General features: G+C 40.1%; 3 protein-coding genes across 4 annotated transcripts in view; all 3 read left to right on the top strand.

Annotated features, from left to right (window-relative positions):
* Positions 1–782: 782 nt before the first annotated feature.
* pnisr (PNN-interacting serine/arginine-rich protein) lies at positions 783–8,993 on the top strand. The gene is made up of 12 exons (XM_017496093.3): positions 783–873; positions 2,310–2,420; positions 2,507–2,689; positions 3,123–3,373; positions 3,580–3,730; positions 4,331–4,521; positions 4,875–5,003; positions 5,285–5,384; positions 5,878–5,931; positions 6,756–6,932; positions 7,441–8,347; positions 8,655–8,993. Exons 2-12 carry the CDS (start codon positions 2,333–2,335, stop codon positions 8,683–8,685), a joined length of 2,262 nt encoding a protein of 753 aa, XP_017351582.1. The 5' UTR covers positions 783–873; positions 2,310–2,332; the 3' UTR covers positions 8,686–8,993.
* Positions 8,994–12,756: 3,763 nt separating this feature from the next.
* Positions 12,757–16,395, top strand: coq3 (coenzyme Q3 methyltransferase). Of its 2 annotated transcripts, none has more exons than XM_017494974.3 (6): positions 12,757–13,026; positions 13,313–13,429; positions 13,604–13,703; positions 13,814–14,062; positions 14,412–14,571; positions 15,282–16,395. In XM_017494974.3, exons 1-6 carry the CDS (start codon positions 12,848–12,850, stop codon positions 15,440–15,442), a joined length of 966 nt encoding a protein of 321 aa, XP_017350463.1. In that variant the 5' UTR covers positions 12,757–12,847; the 3' UTR covers positions 15,443–16,395. The 2 variants fall into 2 exon arrangements, with proteins under 2 accessions (XP_017350463.1, XP_017350462.1); XM_017494973.3 differs by having other exon boundaries at positions 13,277–13,429.
* Positions 16,396–17,235: 840 nt separating this feature from the next.
* Positions 17,236–22,971, top strand: part of faxcb (failed axon connections homolog, metaxin like GST domain containing b) — an 8,950-nt gene continuing 3,214 nt past the window's right edge. The window contains exons 1-5 of the mRNA XM_047162609.2: positions 17,236–17,644; positions 20,896–21,028; positions 21,142–21,338; positions 22,593–22,798; positions 22,920–22,971. The exon at positions 22,920–22,971 is cut by the window's right edge and continues 65 nt beyond it. Of these exons, the coding sequence (XP_047018565.1) occupies positions 17,535–17,644; positions 20,896–21,028; positions 21,142–21,338; positions 22,593–22,798; positions 22,920–22,971 (698 nt within the window). The 5' untranslated portion in view covers positions 17,236–17,534. The remainder of the gene's footprint in view (positions 17,645–20,895; positions 21,029–21,141; positions 21,339–22,592; positions 22,799–22,919) is intronic.

The following is a 22,971-nucleotide window of genomic DNA, read 5'->3' as shown; positions in this document are numbered from 1 at the left end:
GTGTACCCCGCCTTGTGCCCCATGCTCCCTGGGATAGGCTCCAGGTTCCCAGTGACCCTGAAAAGGAGTAATCAGTAGAAGATGGATGGATGGATGGATGAAATACCAAACTTTCTTTGAAACACCAAACACAGGCTGAGATTGTTGCAAGAGAATTCATACAGCACCTCTGTGTGCTCGGAACAGGTCTAACAGGTCTAAGTCAAATTCCTTATTCACCTCATTTATAAGGTACTTAAAAAAAAATGTAATAGACTGATGTATGGTTTGCCACCTAAGGTAACTACAAATGGATAAAAACTATGTTGTCATTCTTTAATTAAAAAAAAAATCGTTAACATTGGCAGATTCCTGGTGAAAGGGGAATCAGGCTCTTCGGGACATGCAGCTAAAGAAAAATAATCATCTTGCAACTGTGGTTGCAGTCTCTGCTTCAAGTCAGGCCACTTCACAAAACCCTGTCGTTGATGATTTACCTATAACAGCGTGCCCCAAATATTACAAACTACAAGTCCCATATACACCTGCTGTTTGTTAACTAGCAAGCTAGCTTGTCTGGAGAAGCCGGGGCTGCCCATTAAGAGATTTTTTCTGCTTTTACTGGGGCCAAACATCTCAATTCGATAATAATAATAATAATAATAATAATAATAATAATAATAATAATAATAATAATAATTTGATACAGTTATTTTCTCATGTGTTTAGTTAATTAACCAAACATTAAACCTAAGCAACTGTTAAAGAGCTAGTTAGCTAATGTTGAGAAGCCATAGTTCCCGGATGAAATGATACTCTCTGATTAGTCACGTTTTGCGCAAAGCACTTCCGGGTTATCAAGTAACGCCATTTTCTGTGCAGGCCGCGTCAGAGGTATGGGAGCGCACCGGAGTGTGCAAAAATGCAAACCTTATATAGTAGTAAATGGTTATATTTTTACAATAGCTACAGATCGTTTTCAAAATGCGGTTTAATAGTGTCGATGTATGTTATTAGGGGATATTGTACTTTAGTGTTTGCATGTATAATACTGAGGCCTAGCATTAGCATTAGCATAGCAGCGCTAGCGATAACGCGTTTGTAACCGCGCTAACGTGTATTATAACTCCATGTAACGGTGTTTACTATCATTTAGTTTGCACTTGTTGTTAGCGAATGAGTTCATGACTGAACTTGTAACTTTAACCGGCGGAGAAGAGCTACTAGCTCAGATAGAAAATATACTAGAGCTCGTTTAACTAGCTGAAAAAGATGTGAGCTGTAGCTTATTGAATGTTGTGATGAAGCGTTGATGTTCAGCATCTTACACGCTATATAACATCTTATACGTTAATATATATTTATTATTTTATACTATATACTATATATATTCACTATGATTTTATACTATATATACACTATGTAATTTATACGTGTGTATATACATGCTTTATACATCTATATATAATCGCCTTATATTTATTTTATACTATATGTACTATATAAACGTAAATAAAAGTGTACATATAGTATAAAATAATAAATAAATTATATTTATACATGTATATACATGCTTTATTTCTATATATAATCACCTTATATTTATTATATTATTCTATATGTACACATATACAGTGTACATATAGTATAAAATAAGTAAACTATATATAATTATAAATGTGTATATATAACTTATTTATTGTTATTTTATACTATATGTACTTTATATATATATATATAATATAAAAATGTGTACATATAGTATAAAATTACAATCAATAAATTATATACTATGTGTATATACTATATGTGTATATGTATATATATATGTATGTATATATATGTATGTGTGTGTGTATGTATGTATTGTGAAAAGCACATGCATAGAAATGCTGTAAAGTAAATGTGTCTACATTTAAACCCCCCCCCCCAAAAAAAAAAAAAAAAAACCTGTAAATGGCTGTAAACTGTACTAAATGAAACAAAATCACTATTCGGTGTGACGACCCCCTATACAGTCTGTATAATATATCTCATGAACGTTTGAAGTTTTTCAATTAAAAGGACTGCAGCAATCTGTCCAAACTGTGTGTGAAGGTTTGAGAATCTTCACGGTACGATAACCAAACATGAAAAACAACATTTTCTCTTTGCTGAAAAATTTTCAAGCTGTTCACTGAATTCTCCTAATTGTCCCAAATTGCATTTGTTGTTCTTTTTCTCCTTTATCTAACCCAAGCCAAAGGTCATGCAATGGTAAAACAGTGTGGTTGAGATTAGCTGTGTGTGTGGTTTACACGGGGGTTAATTTCATGCTTGTTTTTGTGAAGGCTGAGTGCATAGAAGATTGGAGATGTGGGACCAGGGAGGGCAGCCCTGGCAACAATGGCCTCTGAGTCAGCAGCAGTGGATGCAGTCGTTTCAGCATCAGCAAGATCCAGGTAGATTTGTTGCTCTTGTGAAAGTTAGTAAGGTTTCCAGGCAAACGTAACAGGAACGTCTCATGGAATCCGTGTGTGTGTCGCAGGTCAGGTGGACTGGGCGGCTTTAGCTCAGGCATGGATCGCACAGAAGGAGTCGAGCGGCACCACTTTGGAGCAGCAGCCGCAGCAGCAGCAACCTAACGGACAGGACGGCGCAGGACTTGACACTCATAACAATCACACAAACTTTCAGAATGACTCCAACTTTAACAGGATGTGGCAGCCAGGTAGGCGGACGCTTTAAATTGCACTCAACCCCGAGTTCAGACGTCATGAATGACACTTTTCTTTACTCTCATTGCTAGTCACCACATGACTTTACTTCTCATTTGCATAAGGTTTAGCTCATTTCTATCTTGTACAGCCCCACCCGCTACACTTTGGCGTCTGTATCTGTAAGCGGCAACACTTTAAAAAAATTTTTTTACAGACTTTTGTGCAGCTCTGTTGTATCAGTTCAGTGTGAAAGAGTTTTTCAAAGGGTTTGTGATTTTATTCACCTCGCTAACATGCCAGTTAAGTGACATAAGCGTTAGTCTTTAAAAGACATTCATGCTTCCTTTTAGCTAATCAACAGAGGGGTTAATGTTTGTAAAAGCTATGTCAGTGACGTTTGGTACAACTTCATGATGTTTACTGATGTTAATTTTTCCTGTATAGAGTGGGGGATGCACAGCCAACCTCCTCCTCCTCCTCCTCCTCCTCCTCCACCTCCCGCAGATCAGACGTGGATTCCTCCAGCTCCGGCGCCAATGGACATCGTAAACCCATCCGAGGACAGTAACAGTCAGGACAGCGTCGAGTTCACCAACGACCCGCATCACGTCTTCAGCCAGAACAGTCACGGGTTCAATAGCGGGACCGAACACTACCCCGCCGCTCCAATGGCAGTCAACCAGTTCGATTATCAGGTACGACTCGGATTTATAAAACCCGTTATATTGATGTTAAGTTTCGAGTTGTTATTGCGTGCGATAAATAAATGCGGCGTGTAATCTGTTGCCTATAAATTATGCTACCGTTATCAGGCAATCGTTATTAAGGTCGTACCAATTTGTTTAAAAATTGGAATTGAATATCGCAGACCTTCTTATGGAAATTGTTGTTTTATGTTCAGCACGGAGCGTTCGGCCCTCCTGGCACTGGGTTCCCACCGCCGTTTTGGCCCGATGGCCCCCAAAACAGGCGAGACAGGATGCCGGGATTCAGAACAGACCGACCCAGATCGCCTGGGCAGATGGGCATCAAAACAGAAGCACCTGTTATCGGTAATGCTTCTCACTCACACACACATTATGGTTCTAAAATCCTAATTATACGACATTGAATTCAATGTAAATTCAGTTGTGAGTTTACGTTATACCCTTGTATAACGTCCCCTCCTCCCGAAAGCCATGCAGAGCTAATATCAACTGTTTAATACATAAAAAGCAATTAAATGCAATTTATACGAGACAGAACTAGTGTCTTATCATCTTCCTATTAGACATCCATATACGGTACTGTACACATGCAAAGAAATGCGTTAGAACGAAGATGTCTTCAAAAATAATGAAGTTAAGTTTTTACATTAAAAATTGTAAAGCGAAGTAAACAGTAATAAATGAAACAAAGTCGATATTTGGTGTGAAGACTCCTTGTCTTTACTGACAAACATTTTTCTGTAACACTTCATTTTCTGCTGGAAAACCAATGTTCGGAAATAATCTAAAATGTTTTCTCTAATGTAGAAGTCATTAAATAAAAATCTATAACAATGTTTGTACTATTATAAAAAAAGAAATAGGGTGCTTCAGACTTCTGCACAGTTACTATATATTCTCCACTGCTATTCATCCCTGACCTTTTGGTCTCGACCTCTAATTCAGACGCTGTGAAAAGGCGCACTCTGCCTGCGTGGATTCGCGAAGGCCTCGAGAAGATGGACCGAGAGAAGCAGAAGAAGCTGGAGAAGGAGAGGATGGAGAAAGAGCGTGCAGAAATGGCTCACGAGGAAAAAGACAAGGGCGCAGCAGTGGAGGAGGGAGACGAAATTCGGGTGCCGCGCAAGAGCAAGTTTGTAAGTGTTCGGTACATGTGTCCTGCACCACACCCTGTTCATCACCTCCACACAGTGCACTGTATCAAGCGTGCGCACAGAATCCAGAGCCACATGGTGGGCATGTCCCATACGCTACCGTGTACTGCAGAAGAGTTGGCACAGCCTGTTGGGTAACTTTCTGATGAGCGATTTAGCGTGCTACATCAGTCAGCTCTGCTGAGAGAGGACACACACTCATGCTAAACACTGACTTATCTCTGAATACTTCGTTTAATTTATTTATTTACTAGCTAATTTGCATACAATGAAAGGACTGTCCATTTCTGATATCGTTTATAATGGATGCAAATATATTTTTCTTTCAATTACAGGACAGCGATGATGAGGATGGTGATGAGGGTGAAGATGCAGAGGAAAGCGTTATGGTGAAAATCCCATCCCCTGTACATGAGGAGCAGAGCGAACCGGAAATGACAGAAGAGGAGCGAGAGTCTCAGCTGGTCAGCTCCACACACACACACACACACACACACACAGGCTAGGCTTGAATTGAACTTTAATATTCATAACTACAAATTAAGCTCACTCGGATTATACAGTAGAGGTCATAAGTTTGTGTGTATATGTGTGTGTGGGTATATGTAGATGGATAGATACATAGATAGTATTGGCATTTATGTGACCTTTATCATGTTAATTTCTGCACGTGATTGCACCGCTATCAGAGTGCAGTTTGAAATCGTTAGAGCATGTGTCATGCGGCTGTCTCCTCATGTCACAGATGCTGTTGACCAAAACGCTTCTGACCGAAGTTCTGCTCGAGGTGACGAACGAAGAAATCGTCCGCGTGGCCTTGGAGACGCATCGCAAAGCCAGCAAAGGTCTGAGTCCTCTCCTCTTCTGCCCATTCAGAGGTGTCTTCCACTTTAGCAATGAAAGAAAGATGCAGTTTCTCACAGTCTTACGCACTCTTAGATTTCTCAAATGTGAAAGCCTAATTTAGTTCAGCTGGTATTAATGTTTAGAACATCAGCTTTTCTCTGCAAATGCAAAAAAAAAAAAGGAGGACAAAAAAAATAAAAACAACTGCAAGACGAAAACTGTTACTAACGGACGCCTTTTTCCAGAGACACACTTCATTAGTACAGATTGGTTCTCTCCCTCTGCTGCTCTGTGTATGTGTTTGTTTGTTAACCTTCTTTTTCTCTCCACTTTTTTATTTTTATTTTTATTTTTTATTTTGTTTTGTTCTTGCCAAGGCGGTGCTTGTCAGTATTGCGTAATCAAGTGTACCCTCCTGTCTAGAGGCTTTGAGAGAGAAAATGGTGGCTTTGTGTTTTAACATGTTGTTCCTGTTGTTGATGTGAATCAAAGCTCCTGCAAAACAGCTGGCACTGTCCAGTGCACTGGCTTCTCTCTCCTCCCTCGGTAAGTGTACACTTCCTCAGACGGGGTCAGGGGTCAATCAAAGGACAGGGTTAGGGGAGGGGGTGTCTATATGGGCGTAACTTATTCTGTCACTTTTTTTTTTTCCATAAATAGCAGATTATTAAGCAGTCATGTGCTTGCTTTTCAGTATATTAACATTTGACACATGAGGTTAATAAGCTGTTTACTAATTAAGAGCATGCTCTATTACCCAGAAGGCCATATTAGAGAAGGCGTGTGTGTGTGCGTGCACGCGTGTTGGTGTGTTAGTTCTTCTCTATCAGCAAAACACATTTATGATCAACTCAAGTATAATGTTATTGTAGTCATGGTACCCCCACACTTGCATCACATTAATATAATGCTAATCTCATGTCAGCCTCATGCTAATGTTACTTACCGTGCGCCAGTGCTCACTCGGACTCAGTCATGCCAATAACCTCACATTGGTGTCACACTAACGTTACACTAATGTATTAGTAACCTCACACTAATGTTATGCTTACATAATGCTAGCTTCATTCTAATCTCACACACACACCCTTTTTAAGTTAACTTCACCGTAATGTTCGAGTCAAACACATCTGACAACCCGGAAAACAAGTGTAAACTGTCAGAATGGACCAACACGTTCGTTTGATTGGTTAAGTGTGTGTGTGTGTGTGTGTGTATGCGTGTCTCTTAATGTTCCAGTAGGCAAGACTGGTGTTTGATGCTCAGTTGTGGAAAATGTTAAAACATGGTGTTTGGTTCAGGGAGCGTAATGGGCTGCAATTATTTTCCTGTGATTTTTGATAAAAAATAATATGATTTTGTGGCTGCAGGCGGCCTCGGGGCGTACGGATCAGACGAGAGTGAGGATGAGCGTAGCGTGAAGGGCTCGGACTCGTCTGATACGGATGAAGAGGAGCTGCGGCATCGGATTCGCCAGAAACAGGACGCGTTTCGGCGCAAGGAGCAGGAAAGACAGGAGCTGGAGGAGCATGTTGTTACTAACCCAGGTCAGTATCATTCACACACACTTCACTGTATTATTGCCCCAGACTCTTTTTTTTTATTTTTTTTATTTATTTTTTTTTTTTAGGCCAAAGCTGCCTGTTGACCCCTTTAACTTCCATGTTCTCCATCCGCCCCTTTAACTTCCATTTTCTTCATCCGCCCCTTTAACTTCCATCTTTTTCATCCGCCCCTTTAACTTCCATGTTCTCCATCCGCCCCTTTAACTTCCATCTTCTTCATCCGCCCCTTTAACTTCCATCTTCTTCATCCGCCCCTTTAACTTCCATTTTCTTCATCCGCCCCTTTAACGTCCATCATCTTCATCCGCCTCTGTAACTTCCATTTTCTTCACCTGCCCCTTTAACTTCCATCTTCTTCATCCACCCCTTCAACTTCCATCCTCCACCCTCTTCGTCTGCCCCTTTAACCCTTCACTAAAAGTATGTCATAAACAGTGTATGTTCATTATGTCAGAGAATCTTAGTAATATTGTGTGTTTTTTTTTTCCAGAACCCCCAGGCCTAGGGAGCAGGGAAAGGGAGCGAGAGAGTCATGAGGACGAGCAGTCAGATTCCAAACACAAACAGGAAGTTAAGGATAGGGAGTTGGAGTCAGGCCAGAGGTCAGAGGTTAGTGAGGTCAAGCATTCAGGGTCACGCCGCAGCCGTACGTCCTCCTCCAGCTCGTCTTCCTCCTCTTCTGTGTCATCGTCTTCCTCCTCCACGTCCTCTTCCTCTTCATCCCGTTCTTCCTCTCCACGCAGGAAGAGGCGGCGCAGTCGCTCAGCTTCGCGTGGAAACCGCAGGCACAGCCGCAGTCGTAGTCGGAGTTCCCGCAGGAATCATTCAGAACGCGGTGACAGGGAGAGGAGACGGAACAGTCGAGACCGGAGCTCGGCTCGCTACAGGAAGCGCAGTCGCAGCCGTGATAGACGGCGCAGTCGCAGCCACAGTCGAAGGAAGAGAACGAGAAGCAGAGACAGAGAGAGGAGGAAAGAGAGGAGCCCAAGCCGTGAGAAGGAGAAGAAGAGAAAAGAGAAGGAGCTAGAAAAAAAGAAAGACAAGCAAAAGGCAAGAGAGAAGGAAAGGGAAAAGGAGAAGGAGAGGGAAAGAGAGCGAGAAAGGGAACGAGAAAGAGAGAGGGATGCTAGCTCAGCCAGAGAGGAGGAGAGCAGATCAAAGAAGAAGCGGCGAGAGAGCGACACTATTTCCCGACAGGACAGCAGGTCTAGTAGAAAGAGTTCGACCAAATCAAACAGGAAGTACTCGGACTCTGACTCCAGCAGGTCCCCGTCCCCCGAGGTTAGCAAAGGCAAAAAGTCTAAAAAAACTAAACGTAGTCGATCAAGGTCAACGGAAAAATCGCACAAGTCTGGTAAGAAGGCAAGCCGCAAACACAAGTCTAAATCGCGATCAAGGTAGTATCCATTTTTATCTTTTTTCCTTTTTTTTTTTTTTTTATATATTATTCCCTGTCTGTGATGTGTAACGTTGCATTGATGTTATTTAACATTTTTAATTCTGCACATGCATTTTTACCTATTTTATCTATTTTTAAACAATAGATTTTCAAGACATAGAGCAGTAATCCATGTTGTACTGAGCCATTGTACATTTAACCCTGCTCCTTGTTCTGTTTTATGTTGATGCTACAAGCTGTGAGGTGTGACTGTGTGAGAGCGAGATAACACTGACATTCCCTCCGTGTGTTCCGTTTCTCTGCAGGTCCAACTCCCCGAGCCGTCGCAGGCGCTGAGGATTCCTGCGCTTTCTCACTTATTTTAAAATTCCATGAGTTTAAAGGGCGTGTCTCGTTATGGAGGCAGCGTTGTAGGTGAACTCTGCACTCAAACCCACACTGTAAATATGTGTTCATTTTTAAGCGATGTCTGTGAAATGAAAAGTTCTGAACAGTAAGGTGATTTTGGCCTTGTATTATGAAAGACTCAGCATTAGTAGTTGATATAGGATCTTGAAGCTGTAACATTTTAAAGCCCTCGAGACGGGGGAGAGAATTCATCTAATGTAAAGTGTCCAATAAAATAAGAATGCTTTTTTCCTGTTGACCTTGAGCTTCGTCTTTTTATTTATTTATTTTTTTATTACCTATACTATACTATATGCTAACTCTCCATTTTATACATGAGCTAACAGACACCTGTGATTGGTTAGGGTCACTGATTAATCTCTGCCGTGTATGTATGTATATGTATGTGTGTGTGTGTATATATATGTATGTATATATGTGTGTGTGTATATATATATATATATATATATATATATATATATATATATATATATATATATATATATATATATATATATATATACACACATACACATATATATATATATATATATATATATATATACACACACACACATGACTGAAATGTTTCTCATGATCTTAAAAATCTTTTGATCTGAAGGTGTCTGATTGAAATTGGTGTCGTAGACAAAATATAATCGTGCCAACGTATTCATTTCTTTCATTAGAAAACTAACATTTTATTTACAAAAAAAATAGTTTTAAATGGGCGACTTGAAGCAAAAGATTCCAAAAAGCAGCCAATAAGGGTCCAGCGTCGGTGGGAACTCCTTTAATACTATTTAAAAAGCATCTCAGGGAAATTCCTCAAGAGATCGGATGAGAAAATGACAAGAATACATTTCTGGAAATACTAGGTAAAAAGGGGGTCTACTTTGAAGATGTTAAAATATTAATTATTTAGATTTTTTTTTTTTAATCTCAGAATAATTCCCATAGTTTGTTTTTGTTTTATTTCAGAGTTTTGATGGCTTTTTATTATTCTAAAATGTAGGGCGGGGGGGATTAAGGATGAGTGTGTCTAAACTTTTGACCGGTAGTGTATATAAATAAAAATAATTATTTATTTATTTTATTTTTTTTCCCCTTTTCTGGCAACAAGCTTCTGAATCTTGAAGGATGTATTCTGATTGGCTCTAGGAGACCTCTGAACTTGGGGACAGTTTGGTAGACAATGCGGCAAATCCACTTACCAGCATACTTTTTTTTGGAAGGTGGGAGGATACCGAAGAAGCCACAGGGAACCCATGAAGAAACTCCACATAGACAGACTTGTACAGTCCAATTCATTTAGCAAAATTCAGTAACCTTTATTGGCAGTACTGTATCAAGTCTAGCAAAGTTCAACTGGGAAGCAAATTTAGTATTAATAATGTTTACAGAATTAATAACAATTGTAGTAGTGAAATAGTTGGAAGTGTGTTACTGATTCTCAGGTGGTCGCATGTTGTGATGCATTTCGCAGTGAGGTGCTGTTTAATCTTCAGATTGTGTTCAAATTTCAGTTTCTTTGTGAAATGAAATCGGTACATAATTTATGATGACATTTGCATGTTTTAATTGTTGATAAAGTAAAATGACACTGGTAGTACCCTGTTATTAAAATTGGTCAAACCTTAGCATCTCTTCCAGTGCCGCAGATCCAGTGTTGTCAACTTTGTGACTTTGCTACTAGATTTGGTGCCAATTTTTAGGTGCCTTTAGCAGCTTTATTTTGAAACACAGATTAGTGACAAAAAATAAATAAATAAATTTAGTGACTTTTTGATCAGATGCTATCAACTGCACTCGATTTGGCTCTCCAGATCATGTCTCAGCTGCTGGTTATATGGGTTGAGAAAGCAGGGTCGGTAAACTCGCCAACAGTGTGCAAAGCCTGACTGAATTCTGCAAGAAGTTTCCAGCGACCAATCACTGATCACCATTGTTTTGAAACAGCCATTCACTGTTTTTAAACTCTTTCTGAGGCATGTTCTACGAAGCCGGTTTCGGTGGCTACCCAGGTATGTTTGCGTTTAGTTTGAGCAAACTCTGGCTTTCCGGTCTCAACAAGGTGGATTGGATTTTAGCCGTCTTCATTACCATGGTAGCTACATGGCTAACCTGCTCTGGAGCAGGTTTTATTCTGGGTAAGAAATCACAAACCCAAATTGGACCAATCAGCTGTGAGCAAAGTGATATAAATCTGATGCATGAATGTTAATCCTTTAGTGTTTGTAGTGATGGCGTCACTGTTTGTGAAGAATCCTGTCTAGCTTGGAGCACAAATAATAAGAAGGGCACTTCGAAGGGAAAGAACTTTAAGGGACAAACACAATCCCTTGGCTTTTCCTGACAACTGTAAAAAGATCGATTTTTGTTTGTCGGATGGTACATGTTTGCATGCAGTGGCATTATCCCTGTCCTAATATATTTTCACATATATTTTATTAAATATTTAGTTACAACAATTTGCATTTATATTAAATGAAATGACGTGAAATCTGTTTGGGTTATAAGTTTTCAATTTCAAGTTTTCTGTTTATTCTCATTGTGAGCCTATAAAAGTGAACTTGTGCATTCACACAATCAGCAATGTTCCGCCAGCAATTTTCCCGACCTTTACAATGGTGTTGCATTCTGTGGTTAGTGTAGGTCAGGGGTTCCCAAACTTTTCCAGGGCAAGGCCCCCCAAATGGCATTAACATTTGACTGAGGCCCCCCTTTTGCAAGATGTCTTTAAAACACATTAAAAATACAGACTTCTGAATATATCCCTTTTTTAAATTATTAATAATTACATCTTACACCTTTACATTAGATTAGGACTTGATTGTGTGTGTGTGTGTGTGTGTGGTGGTCTGAAAAAAAATCATGTATTTATTTATTTTTCACACCAAATTGTTGAGGCCCCCCTGGCGCCCCCTGGCGGCCCCCACTTTGAAAACCACTGGGGTAGGTTAAATTTCCTCATATTTCCACATAATCATTTCTTGCTCTTCGACCGAAGAGTATACACGCCTGCGTTTTTCCATGTTTAACGCTATTGACTGTTTGCTGTAAAGGTCTGGCTTTTACGTGCACGAACACACAGAATAGGCATCGATTCCAGGTTAAAACCTGGGTCAATTGAGAAAGATGATCACCAGCGTCAAGAAACCTGTTAACCGTAATTAACCCGGGTTGGATTTGTTTGGTTTTGTCAACTCAAAACTTTCTCTGCAACTCTTCAGTTTGTTCAAATTACTTAATCAACAGGCCTCTGGTGATATTCACAAGCAATAAAAACTAGTTATCCATTAGCAACTGTTTTCCTTCGTGTCAGTTTCCCAGCTGTTCATTAGCACTGCTTGTTTTTGTTTTTCGGAATAGAAAGTATAGTATGTAAATAATTGGTTTCTGGTGAAATGACCAAATACTTATAATCAGTTATTTCCTATTCTGATAAAACAACAAAATTCTGTAAGTAGCTTCAGTAAATATTCATATAACACGTTTTGATATACAATGATATGCAAATTCACGTGGCGTTCAAATGAATATGCAAATAAGCATATACCGTCCTCTGGTGATTTCTATGAACGTGCACTACACCTTCCCCTGAAACGAGTTGGGAATACTGCCCAGCTCTCTCTTCAAAGTTGTTTGAGCTCTTATGTACATAACAGCGCGCTCAAACTTCAGGTATAAAAGTTGTTTCAGGCGTAAAAGCTCTGGAGGTAGGGCTCGAAGAAAACATTTAGTAATAGACGTAATTTCTGTCCGTCCATCTACAGTATCAACGCAGTACGCCCAACTTCCACAAGAGGTTGCTATTTAGCTAGGAAGTGCCACTTAAACAATTTAATAAAACACGAATTAGTCCGTAAAAATGTCATTTTTGGAAATTACGTGTGTATGTTTTTATTGCTAAGTATTATTTAAAAAACAAAGCAAACAAACGAACAAACAAAAAACTGTATTAAAAAAAGAAATATGAGTGTTGAGTTGAGAGCCGGAACTTGTTTTACACGGCTCAGTTTCCTCCCGGCGGAAATCGGTGACGGACCTATGCGGTCACATTGAAGTTACTGCAATGTGTCGTGAAAAGTGAGATAAACAACGCGCGGTTATGTTTTCCAAGCAATCCGTACGTCTTGCTGGCTTTGTATTGATCAAATCCAGATTAACATGCCCGATACCTGTGATAAAATATGCGACAAATGAATGTCAGTGTGCTGCGTTGAAGCGCTCACACACCAGCTGGACGGGACATAAACAGCACACACACTCTGAGGGCAAGACCAGAGGGTGAGAGAATCCGTTTCAAAACAAATGCAAATATTTCATATTTGTTTCACTTTTTAAACACTTAACAGAAGTTTAATACAGATCAAAACGTCATTGTTTATTATGGCCTATGGTGTTAATGTTATTTTTAAATTGAATTATATCTTGGTTTTATTACCTTAAACTGAAGTGTATGGTCATTAGTTGGTTCATATTTCCTTGTCATGAATAAACATAAATTTCTCATGAACATGCCCCTTTTTTCTTATAGTGTCCATATCCATAATGTCCGTCCCATCTCCTACAGTACTCTGGACCCGGCTGAGGTCAGGAAGTTCCAGGTTCTGGCCAATAAATGGTGGGACATTCAAGGTGAATTTGCACCTCTCCATGCCATGAATGAGCTAAGAGTGCCCTTCATCCGGTCAGTATACAAATTCCATACCAAAATTCCGGTAAAATGTATGATGTGCCATTCTTTAATAAATTAAAATGGCAATAATTAATAGATTGCTGTGGTATTAGTCACAAACCACAGAAACAAGGTGGATGAGGATATGCTGATCTTATTCATTCCGTCTGGTTCTTTGATCTCCAGTGATAACCTGTTGACTGTGCACGGTGGCGGTGTGATGGGTCGCCCCCTGTCTGGGCTCAGGATACTGGATGTGGGATGTGGTGGAGGTCTGCTTACTGAGGTACCTTGTCTTTTCTTTACCACCCACACCAACTGCAGCTTTTTAACCACACTCAGATATTCTTATTCTCTCTAATATTCCACCATCATTTTGAATCCTGGCTCCATTAGCCCTTAGGGCGGATGGGTGCTGAGGTGCTGGGTGTTGACCCGGTAGAAGTGAGCGTGCGGACAGCAGAGCTGCACTCATCCCTTGATCCTGCGCTTAGAGGACGAGTGCGTTATCGCGCATGCACGCTGGAGGACCTTACTGAGGAAGAGGGAAACGAGGAAGCATTCGATGCGATCGTGGCCTCTGAAGTGCTCGAACACCTGGCAGATCTCGACACCTTCGTCCACTGTTGCTATCGCATGCTGAAGGTATGGTTCACACTCTCTCAAACAAGTGTTCCTGATTCAGATTCAATCAGCCAGTCACAACCGGTTTTACTTAAATATAAGGTGTAATATAACGTAATATTACATCTTAGATTTGCTCATCTCGAGCACTTTATTCTGCCAAGGCAAGGTTAATATTAATTCCTATAATCCTATATCGCAGCTCAGCCGGTAGTAGATGTTTTATTTTTATCACCCCTAAACTCTTGAATAGTGTTCCAGAGGATATTCACAAGTTCACTCACTGACCCAGGGAGGCTTGTCAGGCCATTCTGAGCTCTGTGTGTGTGTGTGTGTGTGTTTGTTTGTGTGTGTTTGTGTGTGTCTCCAGCCCGGTGGGTCTGTCTTCATCACCACTATCAGCCGGACTCGGCTGTCCTACGTCTTGGGAATCCTGGTGGCTGAGCAGGTGCTGCGCATTGTCCCGAGAGGGACTCATGAGTGGGACAAGTTCATCACCCCAGTGGAGCTGGAGACAATTCTGGAGTCTTGTGAGTCTCACACACATACACACACAGGAGAGCTGTGTAGTGCACTCTGTATACATTCCATTATACAGTCCATACGAGATTCCGTGGACTTATTTTGGGATTGTTCCGGCCAAAGATTTGCAATTTGCAATGCAACTTTTTGCGGAAAACTGCTTGAATTGGCGAAATCGCAGTCGCACGAAATTGTTTTGCATGCTCTTTTGCGGTGATGTTTGTTGGTAAATGAGACGTTTTAGCTGTATTCATGTTCGACGCACGTTAATCGAAGAGGGTTTTGGCCAAATGTGTGTTGTGGTGATGTCACATGACATATCTTGGCCCAAATCTACAGAGAATCTGTGGCAATTTTGAAAAATTGCACGCTCCTTCAAAAAAAAGGGGGGAGTTTGCTTGACATTGTGTTAATTTCTGCAATCGCAAAATCAAGAAATCCTGGAGGGACTCATTATAAGTCCTGGAACATTCTAGAACAGCTTAAATTGGTTTCACTGCTACTAGACCTTCTTTCCCTTGAAAACGTATAGAACTAGTCTATATCCATCCATCCATCCATCCATCCATCCATCAATCAATGATAGATATCAGCACTTATTTGCTCCAAACAGTATGAAAACAACCTTACACATTCCATAATGTACACTGCGTAGCACACTAATCCATTCCTTTTGCTTCACTCTCTCTCTTTCTTTCAACCTGTCTCTTTTTCTCAGCTGGAATTATTGTTCAGTCTGTCCGAGGAATGCTGTATAACCCTCTTTCCAAATGTTGGAGTTGGCAGCAGAGCACGGCTGTGAATTATGCACTGCACGCCATCAAACAGAAGGAGGAGCCACTACACCAAACCCCCACTGAGGATTCGACTTTTATTTGAATCAGTACAATTTCTCAGTGTAGGTTTTAAATACAGAATACTGTACATCATAATATACATACTATAATACATAACGAAGAACATATAGTACATATAAAAAGACATTTGACTCAGTGATGTCATTTGTACATAAAATATCAAAATAAGTCAACATCGAATTAAATGTACAAATCAGATATTACATAACTATATAATGATACGAACTATTAGCTTTTCCACCTTAATGCTTCTGATTCTGATGCTTGTGTGAACACAACCACTTTTATCTCGGCTATATCCTTCGTTCCATTTTGATGGACAGCGTTGTGTAACACAGTGTCAGAAACAAGTCTAAGTCACTGACCACCTCAAACATACTGCACACTGTTGTTCAGAAAAATCCTCCAAGTCCTGCACATCTTCTGCATGTTTGACCCCTTTCCAACAGCGGCTATATGAAGATCCATCTGTTCACACCGAGGACAACTGACGGACTCGTACACAACTATTACAAAAGGCGCAAACATTCACTGATGCTCAAGAAGGCAACACGATACATTAAGTGTCTGGGGGGTGTAAAATTTTGAACAGGATAAATGGTGTAAATTGTTATTTTGTCTGCTGGAAAAGTGCAACATTTTTCACCCCATTGACTCTTAATGTATGGTGTTGCCTTCATGAGCGTCAGTGATTGTTTGAATGTGCAGGACTTGGAGGATTTTTCTGAAGAACAGTGGGCAGTTTAACTGCTCTGGACAAACAAGGGACTCGTGAACACCTATTACATCCATAAAAACAGTCGTTCATCCAGGTAAAAAAAACACAGTATTAAGAAGCCTGTGTAAACTTTTGAACTGGTTCATTTGTCTAAATTCAGTTATTAGAATGTCTTGTGGACTATGTGTAAAGATCTGTTATGTAAAATAGTTTCTTTAGGCCTGGACTAAATAAAAAAATAAATGCAAGTCTTATGATCCCTCTGATTATTATTATTATTATTATTGTTTAATTTTTTTTAATTTATTGCAGATTCTTCCAGGCATATGTAAACTGTACTGTATAATATTATGGTTAATAATATTGTCTGTACATTAAAATCAGTTGTGATTAAAAAGTATTTTTGTGCGTTGTGCCACTTGGGATTATTTCGGTAGAAAGCTAGAAACATGGTGGTGGTAGCATTTTGTTGAGCCTTACCCTTTGTTGCCTCTTTGTAGTTTCTCTTTTGGTGGAGTCGTTGTAGTGTTGCATTCTTTCCGTTTTTATAAATAATGGATCTAATGGTGCTATGTTCAAAGTTTGGGATCTTCTTATTTATTTATTTATTTATTTATTTTTAAATACCCAAATCCTGCTTGATATTTTTCCAGAAATTTGCCTAGAATTGATTGATTGATAGCTCCCTGGTCTTCATGATTCTTTTGGTTTAGATATGTTCTTTAACCAACTCTTGAGTCTTCAAGGAACTCTATTATGGGCTGTTTTGCGTAGACATACAGTAAAATCTGTAGGCTGTACGTACAGCATAATTAAGTCCATTTCAGATCCAGGATGTAATACTACAAAATGTGGAAAGGTTCAAGGGGGGTGAATACTTATGCATGACATTGAACTACTATTTCTCCTACGACTACTAGTAGCCTACTAATAAATATTAATAATAATAATAAGAAATGTCTTTTTTACTTCTTATATAATAATAGCTAGCCAATTAATCTCAAAATTTCTGTACCCATCCTAGCTTGTACCCTAAGTTACGCAGTGCAGTTAGTGTTTAGGGAGAAGGGAGGAGGGTGCTATTTGGGATACAGCCCACGATTCATGGTGGGTGGCAGGAAGAGATTTCCAGGTGGTGTCACGTTCACCTTCGGTTGTTTTTGCCATGAATTGAAGACCAACAGCAGCTATTTATTTATTACATATATAATATTTTTTTTCTTCCATCGATGACGACTAAGAAGGAATCCAGGAGGAACCGGGGGAATGCTGCTGCGGCTCGCGGACTTCCCCTCGTCCCGCTCCGTGGTGCTGGATCAGCGCGAGAGCTGTACTCTGTCCTGCGGACTTTGGTGCTGTGAGAGTCGGCGTGCCTCCTCAGGAAAGTGGCTGGATAATGATTGCGGCCTGGGTGTCCGAGTCGTGGTGGAGGAAAACCCTGTATGTGAGCGGAGGAGCCTTGCTCGCTGCTGCAGCTTATCTCTTCTACGAACTGCTATCTATCAAGTACGAGGGATTTATTTATTTATATATATATATGTTTATTATTTTTTAAAAATATATCATTTATGCTGTTATATGGTGTCCTAAACCAGTAGGAGTTATTATTCTCAGTACTAAAATATTGATATGTATCTGTGTGTTACAATATACAGATCAAAACAGATGTGTATAATAGATCAGTGCTATGTTTTATTTTTTATTGCTCATCGATTTCATTCGTATCTGTAGTAGTAATAATGCCATGATTCATTACACACGACTATACAGTCATGTGTATTGTACAATATATTCTGTTTGTATACAATGGGACTAGAGAGCCATTTAGGATTCAGCCTATGGACATAAGACAGAGAGAGAGAGAGATCTGAGAGGTTTATTATGGCACTTATAAAACAATAAATCGCACATAATATCCTGTTGGGAAGGAAAATCCTTCGATTGTTCAATGCTTTTAAATGACGTACTGTTGAAAGCCCTTGAAAGCCATTATACTTGTCATCTAAACTTGGTGTTTACATTGACCTTCTCTTAAAGTATCAGCTCATCAATGTCAGTCATAATAAAAAGCACTGTCCGTCACATTCATGAGGAGTAATCTGGGATTTGAGGGATGCATCTGTGAGACCAAGTATAAATATCTCAAACCACAACTACAGGAATTGATTAGATGTTTTGTAATCAGGAGGATCTCTGCAGAAAATGGGAAACAGCAGTGATGTTGTGCTGCAGTGATTTCAGCACTGTGGACAGCGACACACATTTCCATTCATTTACTGCATTCTGGTGTTTTTACTATAGAGTTAGACCCATGCCATTAGAAGCTGGAATTTAAATCTGAATTAGTTGTTTTTTGTTGTTTTTGAATTTGTATCCGACTATCAACCTGTAATAAGATTCTGAACCGAAATCCAGTGTGCTGGATTACTGAGACACCGTCTGGGTTACTGTTTTGTATGTTCTCTCCCTTGTCCACGTGAGTTTTCAAAAACCAGCAACGCCAAGCTGCCACTGTTGGGCCCTTGAGCAAGGCCCTTAACCCGCTCCTGTCTGACCCTGCGCTCTGGCCCCAACTCCCTAACAAGATGGGATATGCGATGTGTAGTAATGTCATTTGTAAGTCGCTTTGGATAAAAGCTTTTGCTAAATGAATAAATATAAATATAAATATATGTAACAAATAAAGGCTTCTTCTTCAGTTTCCTCTCACTGACCAAAAACATACCAGTACGTGGACTGGCTCTGTTAAATTGCTCATCGGGGCGAATATGGGTGAGGGGTGCCTTGCAATGGACTGGCTTTCGATTTGGAATTTGGACTGGCTCCAGATCCACATCCACCATAACCCTGACTAGGATAAAGCACTCACTGAAGATCAATAAATGGCTTGAATTTTGTGCTTTGAAAAATCTGAAACGGAGTTTCTTCCGAATGTTTCAAATTCTAAATGAAGTACTGTTTTTCTAAAATTAATTAATTAATCTCTACTTAATGTAGATGGACATTTAATCTCGTCGTTACATATCAGTATGAAAAACTCCCTTCTTTTAGTATAGCAGAGAACAATTTAAATGTTTTAACTATTTAAATCTGATTCATTTGGACATTATCAATTTATTTGGGGTCGGGGGGGGTTCTCTGTTTTACTGCTTTTGTCTGCATCTGATGTTATAAATTAATAGAGAGACTGAATGCTTTTTTTTTATTTATTTTTTTTTTTTTTAAGAAATGATGTGCACACTTCATTTTGGATTTGAAATGTTCAATCACACCCACTTAAGCCTTGAAATTCGGTTTACGGATTTTTAGATCGCTCTTTTGCAAACCGTGAAATTCAATTTCAGTTCAAAATTCATTTACAGATGGTATGATGCGAAATCATATTAATAACATTCCAAGTCAGGGTTAAAATTCAGCATTTAAATGTACAGTAAATTTCTAATGGTCCGATTCAAACTCTCTATATGACTTATATTGCTTTAGCTCAGTTTGACATTGTCAAATGTATAGTTTTATACAGTGTACTAGCAGATTTGGACAAATTATACACTTTAAGCCATAAACTGTACTTTTCCAAATTGTACTTTTCCTTGTCACAGGGGTGGTACTACGAAGGGTACATGTTGTTAACTTTACCTTTAATGTACCTTTAATAATAATTGAATGTAGATAATTGGACCTTTAGGACCGCTGTTGTAGTTTTTAAAGCTTTAATCTACAAGCTAAGTAAAGGTACATCACATGCATCATCGCAGGTAAAATATACACGTCAAAGATACGAAACATACCCTTGATGGTACCACCACAGCAACAAGGAAAAGTACAGTCTGGTGCCATAATTTATGAAAGTGTAGGACAGAGTAGAATTGTATAATTTTTCGGGATTGTCTACTTCCCACATAACATCTTTGCCGGTGTTCCACTTGGAACAGCAAAGCACATGACTGTAAATATCACGTAGTTCAACTGAACTCTGTCATTTTGTTTCTGTTAGATAATGTTAAAATGACCACAATTACCAAAATATAGTCCTAGTGTGTTTAGCCTCCTTATCATAAGCATAAATTCATCCCTATGCTGGTGGTGTGTACATTTCCATCACCACCCAGTTTGGCCCTGAGTCCTCCAAAACTATACCTTAAGACTGAGGACATCTTGTAAATTAGCTACCTAGCAAAGCTTAAAGTGACCGCGAACATCATGTAACCCAGATTTATTATAAGCTACTTTTCTCGTTATGCGAACATGATTGTGTTTTCGCTTAATTAAAATCGTTCTGGACAGAATGCGTCCTTGTTTGATGAAATTAGGGAACAATTTATAGCAAGCTACAGCTAGAGCATCAATAAGATGTATGACCAACACACTATTAGAGGTATGAATCATTTGGATTGCATTCAAGCTCTGTTTTGGAGCAAAGCCAGTAGGGAGCAGGGTTTTTTTTCTCTGATTGATGGACGGGAGAAAAGACGTGCTGGTGACGTGACTACAGCCAGTTGAGTCACCTTTCTGCCGGGAAATGATGAATAATACTGTATAGTCTGAATACATAATGCGCTTGTCCCGCACACTTGGGGTTTATTCTTGATTACACTCACCTTCCTTGTATCTGCACTCACTGACCATTTTATCATTCACACCTACCACAGAAATACGCTTAAAATCCCAGAGATACTCCAGTAATAATTACATTACCCCATCCCCCATGTAAAATGACTCCAACCCAAACAGGGCTCAACAGAGAGTGTGTTTTTCAGGAAGGAGCAGGAACTCGACTCTACCGACGCCATCATCCTCCATCAGTTCTCCCGACCTGTTCTCTCTCCGAGTCTTTATCCGTTCTGCCTGAAGATAGAGACCTACCTGAGAATGGTGGACCTTCCCTATCAGGTACACACTCACACACCATTAATTCCACCGACTGCTATTTGTGTGCTGTTGTTGCGTACCTGATGCAACGTTTTAGCTTGAACTTGTTTGTCCGTTTTCAAATCTCCGTGCAGACTTACTCCGACGGCCGTCTCTCTGCTCAGGGCACGATGCCGTGGATCGAGTACAACCACGAGCGCGTGTCTGGGATGGAGTTTATCATCGAGTTTCTAGAAAAGAAGCTGGGCGCGAGTCTCGATAAGGGTCTGAGTGCAGAAGATAAGGCCATCACTCGCACCATCACTAAAATGGTGGAGGAACATTTACACTGGTGAGTACAGTGTATTACACAACAGCTGCTGAAAGGGGAAGGCGAGATCTTTTCAAACTGCTACTCTGCTATGCTGCGTCACATGGAACACGGAGGAAATCGCTAACTGCAATCTTCTGCATACATGAGCTCACCTAAAATGGGTCAGTGTTGCTGTGATTGACAGGGGCGGAGAATAACGCTGTCCCTCCCACACAGAGAGCACGGCCACTGTTGCTCTTTGGAGCTCTTGGACACGTTTCTATTAGAATTTCAACCATTTTAAAGTGCACCTATTATGTGCCTAATTTTGTTTTAAAGGTCTCATACAATAGATTTACGTGCATCCGAGGTCAAAAAACACTTTAACGTGCTCATAATTTAAATTGCAGCAGTACCTTTTTTCCCCCCAGTGTCACAAATGACTCATTCAATGATCCGTACTAAAGGATTCACTCTAAACTCCTCCTTTCAGAGAGCATACTCTGATTGGTGAAATGTCCCAGTGTGTTGTGATTGGTCTGCCATTGTCAGCGTGCTTCAAAAAGGAAACGCCCACTACCATAACGAGTTTCAGCTCCGTCGATCAGAAGCGGGGCTTGTTTGTTACAAACCTACGTAGGTCAGTACAGGAAGTAAAGTCTGGAATCACTAACGAGTTGATTCAGTTGTTCAGAATCGATTCCTTCGTTTGGGAGTCAATAACCCCGTTTGTCGTGCGCTTCGATTGTTGAAACTTTGCCGACTTTTTACATTCACAAACAGTGCTATAACACACTACATGAAAGGGAATATGTGAAAAACCATAATAGGTGCACTTTAAGGTTCCATCCCTAACGCTCTAATTCATGCCTAGTTAGTGTTCATACTAGAATGGTAAAAAATATGACTAGTTATTGTCTAGATCTACAATAATTTAGTGTAGCTCCATAGTGCTCTCTTGTACATCTCTTGTACGTCCGTTCTGTCCATGACCGGATGCTCCGCACCATCCTGCTATTGATTCGGTTATTTATGGATCAGGTCTGTTGCTGTGTGTGTGTGTGTGTCTTTGAGTGTGTATGAGTTGTAGGGCTATAAATAACTGTAATGGAATGCTCTGTAAGGAACCCTAGCTTGTGTTGCTGATGTACGTCAGTGAGGAAGGACACTTCCTCATCTATTTAAGACTGAACCCTTCAGGACTATAAGCTGAATGTCTCAGACTCTGAATGCCCCTTCTGTCTGTCTGTGTATCTAACGATGTACATATTTACTGTGTGCGTGTGCGTGCAGGACGTTAGCATACTGTCAGTGGGTGGAGAACGTGGAGGAGACTCGCCACATGCTGGGTGTGTGTGAGCTGCTACAGTGGAGTGTGTGTGAGCTGAATGGCAGCCTGGTGAAGAAGGAGATGTACTGCCACGGCATTGGCCGCTTCAACACACACCTCATCCACACACTGCTAGAGAGAGACCTGCGCACTCTCTCCACACTGCTGGGTGAGACACATGCTGAGTGTGTGTGTGTGTTGGACATGGATAGTCTCATCTCGTCATTTTTTTTTTGTAGCAAGTGTGTACTGTTGTCAGTAGTATATGTGTGTCTGTGTGTGTCTATCAGGAGATAAGAAGTATATCATGGGCTCTAAAGTGTCCAGTGTGGACGCTGCAGT

The sequence above is a fragment of the Ictalurus punctatus genome, chromosome 20 (assembly GCF_001660625.3).
Source record: "Ictalurus punctatus breed USDA103 chromosome 20, Coco_2.0, whole genome shotgun sequence".
Lineage (NCBI taxonomy): Eukaryota > Metazoa > Chordata > Actinopteri > Siluriformes > Ictaluridae > Ictalurus > Ictalurus punctatus.
Note: the sequence above shows the minus strand (reverse complement) of the source record. Positions and strands in the feature narration are given on the sequence as shown.